The 15895-nt window shown below is 47.1% G+C and overlaps 1 protein-coding gene across 3 annotated transcripts in view; it reads left to right on the top strand.

Moving 5' to 3' along the window:
• Window positions 1-15895, top strand: part of sv2ba (synaptic vesicle glycoprotein 2Ba) — a 109519-nt gene that overhangs the window by 77436 nt on the left and 16188 nt on the right. For all 3 annotated transcript variants that reach the window (XM_090222048.1, XM_090222049.1, XM_090222050.1), the window contains 2 exons: window positions 370-1140; window positions 14908-15088. In XM_090222048.1, the coding sequence (XP_090078174.1) occupies window positions 663-1140; window positions 14908-15088 (659 nt within the window). In that variant the 5' untranslated portion in view covers window positions 370-662. The remainder of the gene's footprint in view (window positions 1-369; window positions 1141-14907; window positions 15089-15895) is intronic.

Below are 15895 nucleotides of genomic sequence, written 5' to 3'. Positions count from 1 at the left end.
GTCTGGTGTCTGATGTACAGGTTGGACAGGTCTGTCTGATGTACAGGTTGGACAGGTCTGTCTGATGTACAGGTTGGAGAGGTCTGTCTGGTGTACAGGTTGGACAGGCCTGTCTGGTGTACAGTTTGGACAGGTCTGTCTAGTGTACAGTTTGGACAGGTCTGTCTGGTGTACAGTTTAGACAGGTCTGTCCGGTGTACAGTTTGGATAGGTCTGTCTGGTGTACTGTTTGGACAGGTCTGTCTGGTGTCTGATGTACAGTTTGCATGAAAAGTATTTAACTACATTTCTCTAGTCATGCTGAGGCATAATTGAGGACATTTGAAGTTCGCCTCGTCATGAATTATAAATATGTTTTCTCTCTTCCAGGTCCAGCACGAGGCCTTGCACATCTGTTTACCAGGAGAGAGAGCCCTGTCACAAGAGATAGAGTCCTTCCACCACAGCTACTGAGGCCTTATCTAACACGGTATCAGGACCATTCTGCAGAGGAACCACCATTACTAACAACCTGACAGTTTCAGTTGTTTGTAGTAAAGGATCAGAAGTCATTGAGAGCAAGACAGTGTCCCTGCCAAGAATTATGCCAATATAGCCTTCTCAGTATCTCCAGCAGACAACCACTCTAGAGGTGCTAACATAGTCCCTCTCCAGCAGTAACCATGGACGACCATTGGCAGAACAATGTGAACCAGCAGGGCACTGAGATCCCCACCTACGGGGAGGGAGGCGGCCAGGAGTACCCCTACCAGGCTGACTTCCCCCAGCAGGAGGGTGGGGGGGACGAGGATGCTAGGAGTGATGCCACGGAAGGTCACGATGAGGATGCAGAGGCGATGTACGAAGGAGAGTACCAGGGAATCCCCCACCCTGACGAGATCAAGGCGGCCCAGCGGGCGGCCAGGGCCGAGGCCAGGAAGAAGGCCAGGCTGGCAGCAGCGATGCCGGATGAGGAGGACCTGGCAGAACAGTATGAGAACATCATGGAGGACTGTGGGCACGGTCGTTTCCAGTGGACCCTGTTTATCGTGCTGGGCATGGCGCTGATGGCGGATGGCGTGGACGGATTTGTGGTGGGCTTCGTGTTGCCCAGCGCCGAGAAGGACATGTGCATATCCAACGCCAACAAGGGCATGCTGGGTAAGTCACAGTTAAAAGTTATTTGGGGGCGGCTCAATAAAACCTGTTGTTATGGAACACCTTCTGAGAATGGTTCTTCTAAACTGTTTAAAACTTCTTTGGGATAGGGGGCGGTACTTTGACATCTGGATGAAAAGCCCAAAGTAAACTGCCTGCTACTCAGGCCCAGAAGCTAGGATATGCATATAATTGGTAGATTTGGATAGAAAACACTCTAAAGTATAACAGAACTGAAATGGCAGGCGAAACCCCGAGGACAAACCATCCCCCCCAAAGAAATTCAGCATAACACTGATTTCAATGGCTGGCATTTTTATTTTAGGGTGAAATCCTCCCTGATTGCAGTTCCTAGCGCTTCCACTAGATGTCAACAGTCTTTAGAAAGAGTTTCAGGCTGTTTTTTGGAAAAATAACCCCTCCCCCAGCCCCAGGCCCTCCCCCAGCCCCTCCCCCAGCCCCTGCCCCAGCCCCAGGCCCTCCCCCATCTCCTCCCCCAGCCACTCCCGCTGTGACTAGGATGTGACCTAGTTGAAGGCTAACTGTGATGCATCTAACTGTGATGCCTGAGGCCTGGTACAAGGACATACCGTTTGTAGAGGGGTAGCATTTCGAGGGATACTAATCCACAGTGAGGTGCACTGACAGCCCACCACAGCAACACATGCCGCTAGTCTAAGCTAAGCTGCTTACTCAACTGTAATTAGGGCTGTAGTATAAACCCAGGACAGTGGGGGCCTGAGAGACATGAGACATATACTGTAGCTGCTTCTCGCAACGACGGTCTACTGACACACACTAGTACTGATTTCCTCTCACTTCAGGTCAAAATGGCCGCCATGTTTTCCAAAACGTTTTAGAAAGGCAGACTGAGGCAGATCAAGAACAACATCTGCACTCTGATTGGAGGATTCAAAAAAATGACCCGCTCGTTAGCGCTGCCAATCAAAATGACCCACATAATAAAAAGTTGCTCATTTTCAATGTAAGATAGTTCGGTAACATTGCCCCTCAAAATTGCCAATGTATTATGGCCTTAAGAGGGTCGGCCAAGTACTGAATACTAGCTGATGAAATAAGAATATAATGTACAGGGGCTTTACTATGTACTGTATATTATGGTGTAATAAATGAGATCGCTGAATCCATAGGCTTTAATCTCTATAATACTCAGCATCATCTAGGAATCATTTTGTCAGTATATTAACGTCCAAATAGATTCCTCTATCTTCATTTAGAAGGTGTTGTTAATATCCAAATAGATTCCTCTATCTTCATTTAGAAGGTGTTGTTACTATGTTAATATCCAAATAGATTCCTCTATCTTCATTTAGAAGGTGTTGTTAATATCCAAATAGATTCCTCTATCTTCATTTAGAAGGTGTTGTTAATATCCAAATAGATTCCTCTATCTTCATTTAGAAGGTGTTGTTAATATCCAAATAGATTCCTCTATCTTCATTTAGAAGGTGTTGTTAATATCCAAATAGATTCCTCTATCTTCATTTAGAAGGTGTTGTTACTATGTTAATATCCAAATAGATTCCTCTATCTTCATTTAGAAGGTGTTGTTACTATCCAAATAGATTCCTCTATCTTCATTTAGAAGGTGTTGTTACTATGTTAATATCCAAATAGATTCCTCTATCTTCATTTAGAAGGTGCTGTTAATATCCAAATAGATTCCTCTATCTTCATTTAGAAGGTGTTGTTAATATCCAAATATATTCCTCTATCTTCATTTAGAAGGTGTTGTTAATATCCAAATAGATTCCTCTATCTTCATTTAGAAGGTGTTGTTAATATCCAAATAGATTCCTCTATCTTCATTTAGAAGGTGTTGTTACTATCCAAATAGATTCCTCTATCTTCATTTAGAAGGTGTTGTTAATATCCAAATAGATTCCTCTATCTTCATTTAGAAGGTGTTGTTAATATCCAAATAGATTCCTCTATCTTCATTTAGAAGGTGTTGTTACTATGTTAATATCCAAATAGATTCCTCTATCTTCATTTAGAAGGTGTTGTTACTATGTTAATATCCAAATAGATTCCTCTATCTTCATTTAGAAGGTGCTGTTAATATCCAAATAGATTCCTCTATCTTCATTTAGAAGGTGTTGTTAATATCCAAATAGATTCCTCTATCTTCATTTAGAAGGTGTTGTTAATATCCAAATAGATTCCTCTATCTTCATTTAGAAGGTGTTGTTAATATCCAAATAGATTCCTCTATCTTCATTTAGAAGGTGGTGTTACTATGTTAATATCCAAATAGATTCCTCTATCTTCATTTAGAAGGTGTTGTTAATTAATATCCAAATAGATTCCTCTATCTTCATTTAGAAGGTGTTGTTACTATGTTAATATCCAAGTAGATTCCTCTATCTTCATTTAGAAGGCGTTGTTTTAACACAGATTTATGTCACTGTGTATTGCTAGATTTGCTTTGTTGCTCTGGATTCATTTCCGTGAATGTGGAGGAATTCACATGTCTTTTTTGGAAGGATATCTTCAAGAAGGACTTTCCCTTTTTCCTAATTCAGTAAGACCAGTTCAATAGGACAACGTGGCAAAGGGAGCCTCCTAGTGGAGGAGAGGACGCCCACTTTGCTGTGAGCCTTGAGCCACTGTGTAAAGTCTGGCAGGACAACATTACTCTACTGTGAGCCTTGAGCCACTGTGTAAAGTCTGGCAACACAACATTACTCTACTGTGAGCCTTGAGCCACTGTGTAAAGTCTGGCAACACAACATTACTCTACTATGAGCCTTGAGCCACTGTGTAAAGTCTGGCAGCACAACATTACTCTACTATGAGCCTTGAGCCACTGTGTAAAGTCTGGCAGCACAACATTACTCTACTATGAGCCTTGAGCCACTGTGTAAAGTCTGGCAGCACAACATTACTCTACTATGAGCCTTGAGCCACTGTGTAAAGTCTGGCAGCACAACATTACTCTACTATGAGCCTTGAGCCACTGTGTAAAGTCTGGCAGCACAACATTACTCTACTATGAGCCTTGAGCCACTGTGTAAAGTCTGGCTGCACAACATTACTCTACTATGAGCCTTGAGCCACTGTGTAAAGTCTGGCTGCACAACATTACTCTACTATGAGCCTTGAGCCACTGTGTAAAGTCTGGCTGCACAACATTACTCTACTATGAGCCTTGAGCCACTGTGTAAAGTCTGGCTGCACAACATTACTCTACTATGAGCCTTGAGCCACTGTGTAAAGTCTGGCAGCACAACATTACTCTACTATGAGCCTTGAGCCACTGTGTAAAGTCTGGCAGCACAACATTACTCTACTATGAGCCTTGAGCCACTGTGTAAAGTCTGGCTGCACAACATTACTCTACTATGAGCCTTGAGCCACTGTGTAAAGTCTGTCTGCACAACATTACTCTACTATGAGCCTTGAGCCACTGTGTAAAGTCTGGCTGCACAACATTACTGTACTATGAGCCTTGAGCCACTGTGTAAAGTCTGGCTGCACAACATTACTCTACTATGAGCCTTGAGCCACTGTGTAAAGTCTGGCAGCACAACATTACTCTACTATGAGCCTTGAGCCACTGTGTAAAGTCTGGCAGCACAACATTACTCTACTGTTGGCTTGATTGACAGACAGAATGAGATTAGGTTTGGGATGATATACTGTCCGTCCGTCCGTCCGTCTGTTTGTTTATGTCCCTGGCAGTACTAATACCTCTGTCTGTTTATGTCCCTGGCAGTACTAATACCTCTGTCTGTTTATGTCCCTGGCAGTACTAATACCTCTGTCTGTTTGTGTCCCTGGCAGTACTAATACCTCTGTCTGTCTATGTCCCTGGCAGTACTAATACCTCTGTCTGTTTATGTCCCTGGCAGTACTAATACCTCTGTCTGTTTATGTCCCTGGCAGTACTAATACCTCTGTCTGTTTATGTCCCTGGCAGTACTAATACCTCTGTCTGTTTATGTCCCTGGCAGTACTAATACCTCTGTCTGTTTATGTCCCTGGCAGTACTAATACCTCTGTCTGTTTATGTCCCTGGCAGTACTACTACCTCTGTCTGTTAATGTCCCTGGCAGTACTAATACCTCTGTCTGTCTATGTCCCTGGCAGTACTAATACCTCTGTCTGTTTATGTCCCTGGCAGTACTAATACCTCTGTTTGTTTATGTCCCTGGCAGTACTAATACCTCTGTCTGTTTATGTCCCTGGCAGTACTAATACCTCTGTCTGTTTATGTCCCTGGCAGTACTAATACCTCTGTCTGTTTATGTCCCTGGCAGTACTAATACCTCTGTCTGTTTATGTCCCTGGCAGTACTAATACCTCTGTCTGTCTATGTCCCTGGCAGTACTAATACCTCTGTCTGTTTATGTCCCTGGCAGTACTAATACCTCTGTCTGTTTATGTCCCTGGCAGTACTAATACCTCTGTCTGTCTATGTCCCTGGCAGTACTAATACCTCTGTCTGTTTATGTCCCTGGCAGTACTAATACCTCTGTCTGTTTATGTCCCTGGCAGTACTAATACCTCTGTCTCTCTCAATTCAATTCAATTTGCTTTATTGGAATGACGTAACAATGTACTGTACATATGAATATTGTCAACAGGACAACAGTAACAACAACAATCAATACATTCAACAATAACAATAAGCACAGAGGACATGGTTGGTCTGTCAGACACTGTCCCTCATCTTATGGCAGGCAGCAACGTAGTGCTCTGCCAACCCACATAGAGGACATGGTTGGTCTGTCAGACACTGTCCCTCATCTTATGGCAGGCAGCAACGTAGTGCTCTGCCAACCCACATAGAGGACATGGTTGGTCTGTCAGACACTGTCCCTCATCTTATGGCAGGCAGCAATGTAGTGCTCTGCCAACCCACATAGAGGACATGGTTGGTCTGTCAGACACTGTCCCTCATCTTATGGCAGGCAGCAATGTAGTGGTCTGTCAACCCACATAGAGGACATGGTTGGTCTGTCAGACACTGTCCCTCATCTTATGGCAGGCAGCAATGTAGTGCTCTGCCAACCCACATAGAGGACATGGTTGGTCTGTCAGACACTGTCCCTCATCTCATGGCAGGCAGCAATGTAGTGCGCTGCCAACCCACATAGAGGACATGGTTGGTCTGTCAGACACTGTCCCTCATCTTATGGCAGGCAGCAATGTAGTGCTCTGCCAACCCACATAGAGGACATGGTTGGTCTGTCAGACACTGTCCCTCATCTTATGGCAGGCAGCAATGTAGTGCGCTGCCAACCCACATAGAGGACATGGTTGGTCTGTCAGACACTGTCCCTCATCTTATGGCAGGCAGCAATGTAGTGCTCTGCCAACCCACATAGAGGACATGGTTGGTCTGTCAGACACTGTCCCTCATCTTATGGCAGGCAGCAATGTAGTGCTCTGCCAACCCACATAGAGGACATGGTTGGTCTGTCAGACACTGTCCCTCATCTTATGGCAGGCAGCAATGTAGTGCTTCCTCTGCTTCCTCCCCCAACAGGACGGGTAGCCTATCCCTCCCCCAACAGGACGGGTAGCCTATCCCTCCCCCAACAGGACGGGTAGCCTATCCCTCCCCCAACAGGACGGGTAGCCTATCCCTCCCCCAACAGGACGGGTAGCCTATCCCTCCCCCAACAGGACGGGTAGCCTATCCCTCCCCCAACAGGACAGGTAACCTATCCCTCCCCCAACAGGATGGGTAGCCTCTCCCTCCCCCAACAGGACGGGTAGCCTCTCCCTCCCCCAACAGGACGGGTAGCCTATCCCTCCCCCAACAGGACGGGTAGCCTATCCTCATCAGAGAGGTCTTTGAAACCTTAAATAAGGGTTTCAAATTTGAGGAAATGAAACTAATTGAATTAATTAATGAAACTACAATTTTAAACTAAATGTAACTAATTGTTTTATATTTTTGACATTTTGTCAGGAAATGCAGCTCCGTCTCAGGTTCTGCTGTGGTGCAGTGGAGTCACAGCCTTTCCTCTACAGGGAGCCAAGTTCTGCTGTGGTGCAGTGGTTGCACAGCCTTTCCACTACAGGGAGCCAGGTTCTGCTGTGGTGCAGTGGTTGCACAGCCTTTCCTCTACAGGGAGCCAGGTTCTGCTGTGGTGCAGTGGTTGCACAGCCTTTCCTCTACAGGGAGCCAGGTTCTGCTGTGGTGCAGTGGTTGCACAGCCTTTCCTCTACAGGGAGCCAGGTTCTGCTGTGGTGCAGTGGTTGCACAGCCTTTCCTCTACAGGGAGCCAGGTTTTCCTGTGTCTACCCTTCTCAATGGCAAGGCTGTTCTCACTGAGCCTGTACGTTGTCAAATAGTTTTCCACGGTGTACCGTCGATTTAGGGCTAAATAGCACTGCATTTTGCTTTGTGATTGTGTTTCCCAATAAGCAATGTAGTTTTGTTTTGACTGTGTTGTAGTTTGTTTTATTCTGATTGATTGGGTGTTCTAGTCCTGAGGCTTCAGTGTGTTAGTAGAACAGGTTAGTGAACTCAGCCCCAGGACCAGCTGGATGAGGGGACTGAGGCTTTAGTGTGTTAGTAGAACGGGTTAGTGAACTCAGGACCAGCTGGATGAGCGGACTGAGGCTTCAGTGTGTTAGTAGAACAGGTTAGTGAACTCAGGACCAGCTGGATTAGGGGACTGAGGCTTTAGTGTGTTAGTAGAACGGGTTAGTGAACTCAGGACCAGCTGGATGAGCGGACTGAGGCTTCAGTGTGTTAGTAGAACAGGTTAGTGAACTCAGGACCAGCTGGATGAGGGGACTGAGGCTTCAGTGTGTTAGTAGAGCAGGTTAGTGAACTCAGCCCCAGGACCAGCTGGATGAGGGGACTGAGGCTTCAGTGTGTTAGTAGAACAGGTTAGTGAACTCAGCCCCAGGACCAGCTGGATGAGGGGACTGAGGCTTCAGTGTGTTAGTAGAACGGGTTAGTGAACTCAGCCCCAGGACCAGCTGGATGAGCGGACTGAGGCTTCAGTGTGTTAGTAGAGCAGGTTAGTGAACTCAGGCCCAGGACCAGCTGGATGAGGGGACTGAGGCTTCAGTGTGTTAGTAGAACAGGTTAGTGAACTCAGCCCCAGGACCAGCTGGATGAGGGGACTGAGGCTTCAGTGTGTTAGTAGAACAGGTTAGTGAACTCAGCCCCAGGACCAGCTGGATGAGGGGACTGAGGCTTTAGTGTGTTAGTAGAACAGGTTAGTGAACTCAGGACCAGCTGGATGAGCGGACTGAGGCTTCAGTGTGTTAGTAGAACAGGTTAGTGAACTCAGGACCAGCTGGATGAGGGGACTGAGGCTTAAGTGTGTTAGTAGAACGGGTTAGTGAACTCAGGACCAGCTGGATGAGCGGACTGAGGCTTCAGTGTGTTAGTAGAACAGGTTAGTGAACTCAGGACCAGCTGGATGAGGGGACTGAGGCTTCAGTGTGTTAGTAGAGCAGGTTAGTGAACTCAGCCCCAGGACCAGCTGGATGAGGGGACTGAGGCTTCAGTGTGTTAGTAGAACAGGTTAGTGAACTCAGCCCCAGGACCAGCTGGATGAGGGGACTGAGGCTTCAGTGTGTTAGTAGAACGGGTTAGTGAACTCAGCCCCAGGACCAGCTGGATGAGCGGACTGAGGCTTCAGTGTGTTAGTAGAGCAGGTTAGTGAACTCAGGCCCAGGACCAGCTGGATGAGGGGACTGAGGCTTCAGTGTGTTAGTAGAACAGGTTAGTGAACTCAGCCCCAGGACCAGCTGGATGAGGGGACTGAGGCTTCAGTGTGTTAGTAGAACAGGTTAGTGAACTCAGCCCCAGGACCAGCAGGATGAGCGGACTGAGGCTTCAGTGTGTTAGTAGAACAGGTTTGTGAACTCAGCCCCAGGACCAGCTGGATGAGGGGACTGAGGCTTCAGTGTGTTAGTAGAACAGGTTTGTGAACTCAGCCCCAGGACCAGCAGGATGAGCGGACTGAGGCTTCAGTGTGTTAGTAGAACAGGTTAGTGAACTCAGCCCCAGGACCAGCTGGATGAGGGGACTGAGGCTTCAGTGTGTTAGTAGAACAGGTTAGTGAACTCAGCCTCAGGACCAGCTGGATGAGGGGACTGAGGCTTCAGTGTGTTAGTAGAACAGGTTAGTGAACTCAGCCCCAGGACCAGCAGGATGAGCGGACTGAGGCTTCAGTGTGTTAGTAGAACAGGTTTGTGAACTCAGCCTCAGGACCAGCTGGATGAGGGGACTCTTTTCTTTGCTCTGCTCTTGGCATTGCAGGGCTTGGTAATGATATGAGAGGGGGTCACTGTATTTTAGATGTTTCCCAAACTTAACTGCTCTTTTTTGAGTTTTTATTATTAGTGTATCTTGTCCTAATTCTGCCCTGCATGCATTGTTTGTAGTTTTCCTCTGGACATGTAGGAGAATCTTACAGAACTCTGCATGCAGGGTTTCAATTGGATGTTTGTCCTATTGGGTGAAATCTTGTTTTGCAAGTGGACCCCACACCTCGCTGCCATTAGGTGCAATTTGTTCAATGACACATTTGAATTTGTTTTTAAATTAAGTAGAATGCCCTGCATACTTCCTCTCTCAGTTCATTCACTGCCTCATTAAGGTGTCCAGTTGAGATTATTTTTAAACACAAGTAATTGTAGTGTGTACAGTACTCTATATATTTTGTACCAATTGAGATACATTTTGAGATATATTTTGTACCAATTTTGCACTAGTGAATTTGAGCATCTCATTTAGGATGACATTAGGTCTGCATGCATTTTAAATTTGAGGGTCTGAAGTTTCTTATACTCAGAGTTTGGGCTCCCGAGTGGTGCAGTGGTCTAAGGCACTACAGACCCTGGTTCAATACCAGTCCCATAGGGCTGCACATCAATTGGTTACGTGTTTGGCCGGTGTAGGCCGCCACTGTAAATGAAAAATTCTTTGTTAACTTTCTTGCCGAGTTAAATGAAGGTTAAATACAGCATTATAGAGCTCCTGGTCTGGGGATTGGTCAGCAATGGTCAATTTGATTGGTCAGTAATGGTCAGTTTGATTGGTCAGCAATGGTCAATTTGATTGGTCAGCAATGGTCAGATTGATTGGTCAGTAATGGTCAGTTTGATTGGTCAGTAATGGTCAGTTTGATTAGTCAGTAATGGTCAGTTTGATTAGTCAGTAATGGTCAGTTTGATTGGCCTTTATATCTTTTATAACACGGTTCAACTTGTCATGAATTTGTTCTGCATCACTTTGAACAGTGTTGTAGAGAGTTTTATAATGGGTTATTAGTTTAAAATGGGTGATTAGTTTAATAATGGGTTATTTGTTTATAATGGGCAATTAGTTTAATAATGGGTTATTAGTTTATAATGGGTAATTTGTTCAATAGTGGGTTAGTAGTTTATAACGGGTTATTAGTTTATAATGAGTAATTAGTTTAATAATGGGTTATTAGTTTATAATGGGTAATTAGTTTAATAATGGGTTATTAGTTTATAATGGGTAATTAGTTTAATAATGGGTTATTAGTTTATAATGGGATATTCGTTTTATAATGAGTTATTAGTTTATAATGGGTATTTAGTTTAATAATGGGTTATTAGTTTATAATGGGTAATTTGTTTAATAATGGGTTATTAGTTTATAATGGGGTATTCGTTTATAATGGGGTATTCGTTTATAATGGGTAATTTGTTTAATAATGGGTTATTAGTTTATAATGGGGTATTCGTTTATAATGGGGTATTCGTTTATAATGGGTTATTAGTTTATAATGGGGTATTCGTTTATAATGGGGTATTCGTTTATAATGGGGTATTAGTTTATAATGGGTTATTAGTTTATAATGGGTTATTAGTTTATATCGGGTTATTAGTTTATAATGGGTTATTAGTTTATAATGGGTACATACTGTATGTCAAGATTTTATATTGCTAATTCCTCTTGTTTTGATTTTATTTTTAGGTTTCTCCAATTTTGCCAGTAGTTGTTTGTGTTTATGGACTGGGGCAGAAGGTAGTCTAGTGGTTAGAGTGTAGGGGCGGCAGGTAGCCTAGTGGTTAGAGCGTAGGGGCGGCAGGTAGCCTAGTGGTTAGAGCGTAGGGGCGGCAGGTAGCCTAGTGGTTAGAGCGTAGGGGCGGCAGGTAGCCTAGTGGTTAGGGCGTAGGGGCGGCAGGTAGCCTAGTGGTTAGAGTGTAGGGGCGGTAGGTAGCCTAGTGGTTGGAGTGTAGGGGCAGCAGGTAGTCTAGTGGTAAGAGTGTAGGGGCGGCAGGTAGTCTAGTGGTTAGAGTGTAGGGGCGGCAGGTAGCCTAGTGGTTAGAGCAAAGGGGCGGCAGGTAGCCTAGTGGTTAGAGTGTAGGGGCGGCAGGTAGTCTAGTGGTTAGAGTGTAGGTGGGGCAGGTAGTCTAGTGGTTAGAGTGTAGGGGCGGTAGGTAGCCTAGTGGTTGGAGTGTAGGGGCGGCAGGTAGCCTAGTGGTTAGAGCGTAGGGGCGGCAGATAGTCTAGTGGTTAGAGTGTAGGGGCGGCAGGTAGCCTAGTGGTTAGAGTGTAGGGGCGGTAGGTAGCCTAGTGGTTGGAGTGTAGGGGCGGCAGGTAGCCTAGTGGTTAGAGTGTAGGTGCGGTAGGTAGCCTAATGGTTAGAGTGTAGGGGCGGCAGGTAGTCTAGTGGTTGGAGCGTAGGTGGGGCAGGTAGTCTAGTGGTTGGAGTGTAGGGGCGGCAAGTAGCCTAGTGGTTAGAGTGTAGGGGCGGTAGGTAGCCTAGTGGTTGGAGTGTAGGGGCGGCAGGTAGCCTAGTGGTTAGAGTGTAGGGGCGGCAGGTAGTCTAGTGGTTAGAGTGTAGGGGCGGTAGGTAGCCTAGTGATTAGAGTGTGGGGGCGGCAGGTAGTCTAGTGGTTAGAGTGTAGAGGCGGTAGGTAGCCTAGTGGTTAGAGTGTAGGGGTGGCGGGTAGCCTAGTGGTTAGAGTGTAGGGGCCGTAGGTAGCCTAGTGGTTAGAGTGTAGGGGTGGCAGGTAGTCTAGTGGTTGGAGCGTAGGTGGGGCAGGTAGTCTAGTGGTTAGAGTGTAGGGGCGGCAGGTAGTCTAGTGGTTAGAGTGTAGGGGCGGCAGGTAGTCTAGTGGTTAGAGTGTAGGTGGGGCAGGTAGCCTAGTGGTTGGAGTGTAGGGGCGGCAGGTAGCCTAGTGGTTAGAGTGTAGGGGCGGCAGGTAGTCTAGTGGTTAGAGTGTAGGGGCAGCAGGTAGTCTAGTGGTAAGAGTGTAGGGGCGGCAGGTAGTCTAGTGGTTAGAGTGTAGGGGCGTTAGGTAGCCTAGTGGTTGGAGTGTAGGGGCGGCAGGTAGCCTAGTGGTTAGAGCGTAGGGGCGGCAGGTAGCCTAGTGGTTAGAGTGTAGGGGCGGCAGGTAGTCTAGTGGTTAGAGTGTAGGGGCGTTAGGTAGCCTAGTGGTTGGAGTGTAGGGGCGGCAGGTAGCCTAGTGGTTAGAGCGTAGGGGCGGCAGATAGTCTAGTGGTTAGAGTGTAGGGGCGGCAGGTAGCCTAATGGTTGGAGTGTAGGGGCGGCAGGTAGCCTAGTGGTTAGAGTGGAGGGGCGGTAGGTAGCCTAGTGGTTAGAGTGTAGGGGCGGTAGGTAGCCTAGTGGTTGGAGTGTACGGGCGGCAGGTAGCCTAGTGGTTAGGATGTAGGGGCGGTAGGTAGCCTAATGGTTAGAGTGTAGGGGCGGCAGGTAGCCTAGTGGTTAGAGTGTAGGGGCGGTAGGTAGTCTAGTGGTTAGAGTGTAGGGGCGGTAGGTAGCCTAGTGGTTAGAGTGGAGGGACGGCAGGTAGCCTAGTGGTTAGAGTGTAGGGGCGGCAGGTAGCCTAGTGGTTAGAGTGTAGGGGCGGCAAGTAGCCTAGTGGTTAGAGTGTAGGGGCGGTAGGTAGTCTAGTGGTTGGAGTGTAGGTGGGGCAGGTAGTCTAGTGGTTAGAGTGTAGGGGCGTTAGGTAGCCTAGTGGTTGGAGTGTAGGGGCGGCAGGTAGCCTAGTGGTTAGAGTGGAGGGGCGGCAGGTAGCCTAGTGGTTAGAGTGTAGGGGCGGTAGGTAGCCTAGTGGTTGGAGTGTAGGGGCGGCAGGTAGCCTAGTGGTTAGGATGTAGGGGCGGTAGGTAGCCTAATGGTTAGAGTGTAGGGGCGGCAGGTAGCCTAGTGGTTAGAGTGTAGGGGCGGTAGGTAGTCTAGTGGTTAGAGTGTAGGGGCGGTAGGTAGCCTAGTGGTTAGAGTGGAGGGACGGCAGGTAGCCTAGTGGTTAGAGTGTAGGGGCGGCAGGTAGCCTAGTGGTTAGAGTGTAGGGGCGGCAAGTAGCCTAGTGGTTAGAGTGTAGGGGCGGTAGGTAGTCTAGTGGTTGGAGTGTAGGGGCGGCAGGTAGCCTAGTGGTTAGAGTGGAGGGGCGGCATGTAGTCTAGTGGTTGGAGCGTAGGGGCGGCAGGTAGTCTAGTGGTTAGAGCGTAGGGGCGGCAGGTAGTCTAGTGGTTAGAGTGTAGGGGCAGCAGGTAGTCTAGTGGTTAGAGTGTAGGGGCGGCAGGTAGTCTAGTGGTTAGAGTGTAGGGGTGGCAGGTAGTCTAGTGGTTAGAGTGTAGGGGCGGCAGGTAGTCTAGTGGTTAGAGTGTAGGGGCGGCAGGTAGTCTAGTGGTTGGAGTGTAGGGGCGACAGGTAGCCTAGTGGTTGCAGCGTTGGACCAGTAACCAAAGAGTTGCTAGATCTAATCCCTGAGCTGACAAGGTAACAATCTGTCAAGGCAGTTAACCCACTGTTCCTAGGCTGTCACTGTAAATAAGAATTTGTTCTTAACTGACTTGCCTAGATAAATAAAAAATAATGTCAGCTGTTGTGCTGTGCTTTTTTGATTCTGAGTGTACGTTTATAGAGTTTTAAAGTCTCACAGCAATGAGGGCCGTTTGCCTGAATATATAGTTGATGTTTTTTTTTTTTTACGGCCAGATCGATGCCTTCTTTACTGTGAGTGAATGTGCTATCCAGGAAGTTATTTAAGAGTGTCTGGATATTTTGGTTACTGGTTGCTGTCTGCCATTCTTCTGTGCTGTTTTGGGCCCATCTGTATGAATGTCTGATGTTGCTTACTGGGCTGTGAATGTGGGCTGTGAGTGTGTGGTTGTTTCCATGTCTGTTCTTTTGAGGAACAACATAACGTGTCTGTGATCAGACAGAGGTGTTAGTGGCTTGACAGTGAATGAGCTGAGAGAGAAGGGGTCCATGTCTGTGATCATATAGTCGACTGTACTGTGGCCAAGAGGTGAGCAGTCGGTGAATCTCCCCAAAGAGCCCCCCCCCGTAACCTACCATTGACAAAGTACAGACCCAGGCTTCTACAGAGCTGCAAAAGATCCCTTCTGCTTTTGTTGACGGTGCTGTCACTGTTGTTTCTATGGGGGAGATGAAGACAGTTAGAAACAGTACGGCCTGTAATAAAGCTGTCGCCTCGTGTGCTCGTTAGATCAGGTAGTGTTCCTGTGAGCGAATTTGTGTCCCCACAGATGAGGACATTTCCATAGGCCTGCAAATGGCAGGTCTCTTCCTCAAGGGTGGGGAATATCTTCTTTGAGTTATATGAGGATTCTGAGGGAGGATATACTGTAACACATGTTTCTGTCAGTACAAGTTCTATTTTCAGTTTTAACTAAATGTGATAATTACCAATTTTGAGGGGATCGATTAGATTTTGTTGTTGGGATTTGTACCAAATGATCAGTCCTCCAGAGTCTCTGCCTCTATTGACAAAGCTGTGTTTCTCTCTCTCTCTTAACAGGTCTGTTGGTGTACGTGTCGATGATGGTGGGGGCTTTCGTGTGGGGCAGCCTGGCGGATAAGATGGGCCGTAGGAAATGTCTGATCTACTGTCTGGCCATCGACTGTGTCTTCAGCTTCCTGTCCTGCTTCGCTCAGGGATACGGATTCTTCCTCTTCTTCAGGTTCTGCTCCGGCTTCGGGTGAGATGAGACTCTGTTGCTGAGATGGAGAGAGAGATGAAGAGAGAGATGGCGAGAGGGATGTAGAGAGATGGATGTAGAGAGAGAGATGGAGACAGGGATGTAGAGAGAGAGATGTAGAGAGATGGATGTAGAGAGATGGCGAGAGGGATGTAGAGACAGGGATGGAGAGGGAGATGAAGAGAGATAGATGAAGAGAGATGGATGTAGAGAGAGGGATGGAGAGGGAGATGAAGAGAAATGATTACTGCAAGCTAGCTCTGTCTGGAGGAATCCCTGATCCCAGCTCTGTCTGGAGGACTCCCCCTGAGCCCAGCTCTGCCTGGAGGACTCCCTGAACCCAGCTCTGTCTGGAGGACTCCCTGAACCCATTTCTGTCTGGAGGACTTTCTGAACCCATCTCTGTCTGGAGGACTCCCTGAACCCAGCTCTGTCTGGAGGAGGCCTCCTGAACCCAGCTCTGTCTGGAGGACTCCCTGAGCACAGCCAAGGCCCCAAGATCATAACGTCATGGTCCAGTCCCAAATGGCTGCTTATTCCCTATGAAGTTCACTTCCTATGGGCTCTGGTCAGAAGTTGTGCTCTACAAAGGGAATAAGGTGACATTTGGACACATCATAACAGAACCCTTTACCGGAGCCAAAGGGAGAATAGGTCCAGGTGTCTGGGGTTTTGTGTGGTCAGAGCGTGATTTCAACAAAGTCCACAGAACAGACCCCCTCAAGAGGAATAACACCCCATTTCACTGTTTCAACAATCCTGCTCATGTTAAAGAATATATTCAGAGTTTAAATTTCTCTAATCTCT

This window comes from Oncorhynchus mykiss, chromosome 26 (genome assembly GCF_057628025.1).
Source record: "Oncorhynchus mykiss isolate SJ-2025 chromosome 26, ASM5762802v1, whole genome shotgun sequence".
Taxonomy (NCBI): domain Eukaryota; kingdom Metazoa; phylum Chordata; class Actinopteri; order Salmoniformes; family Salmonidae; genus Oncorhynchus; species Oncorhynchus mykiss.
Note: the sequence above shows the minus strand (reverse complement) of the source record. Positions and strands in the feature narration are given on the sequence as shown.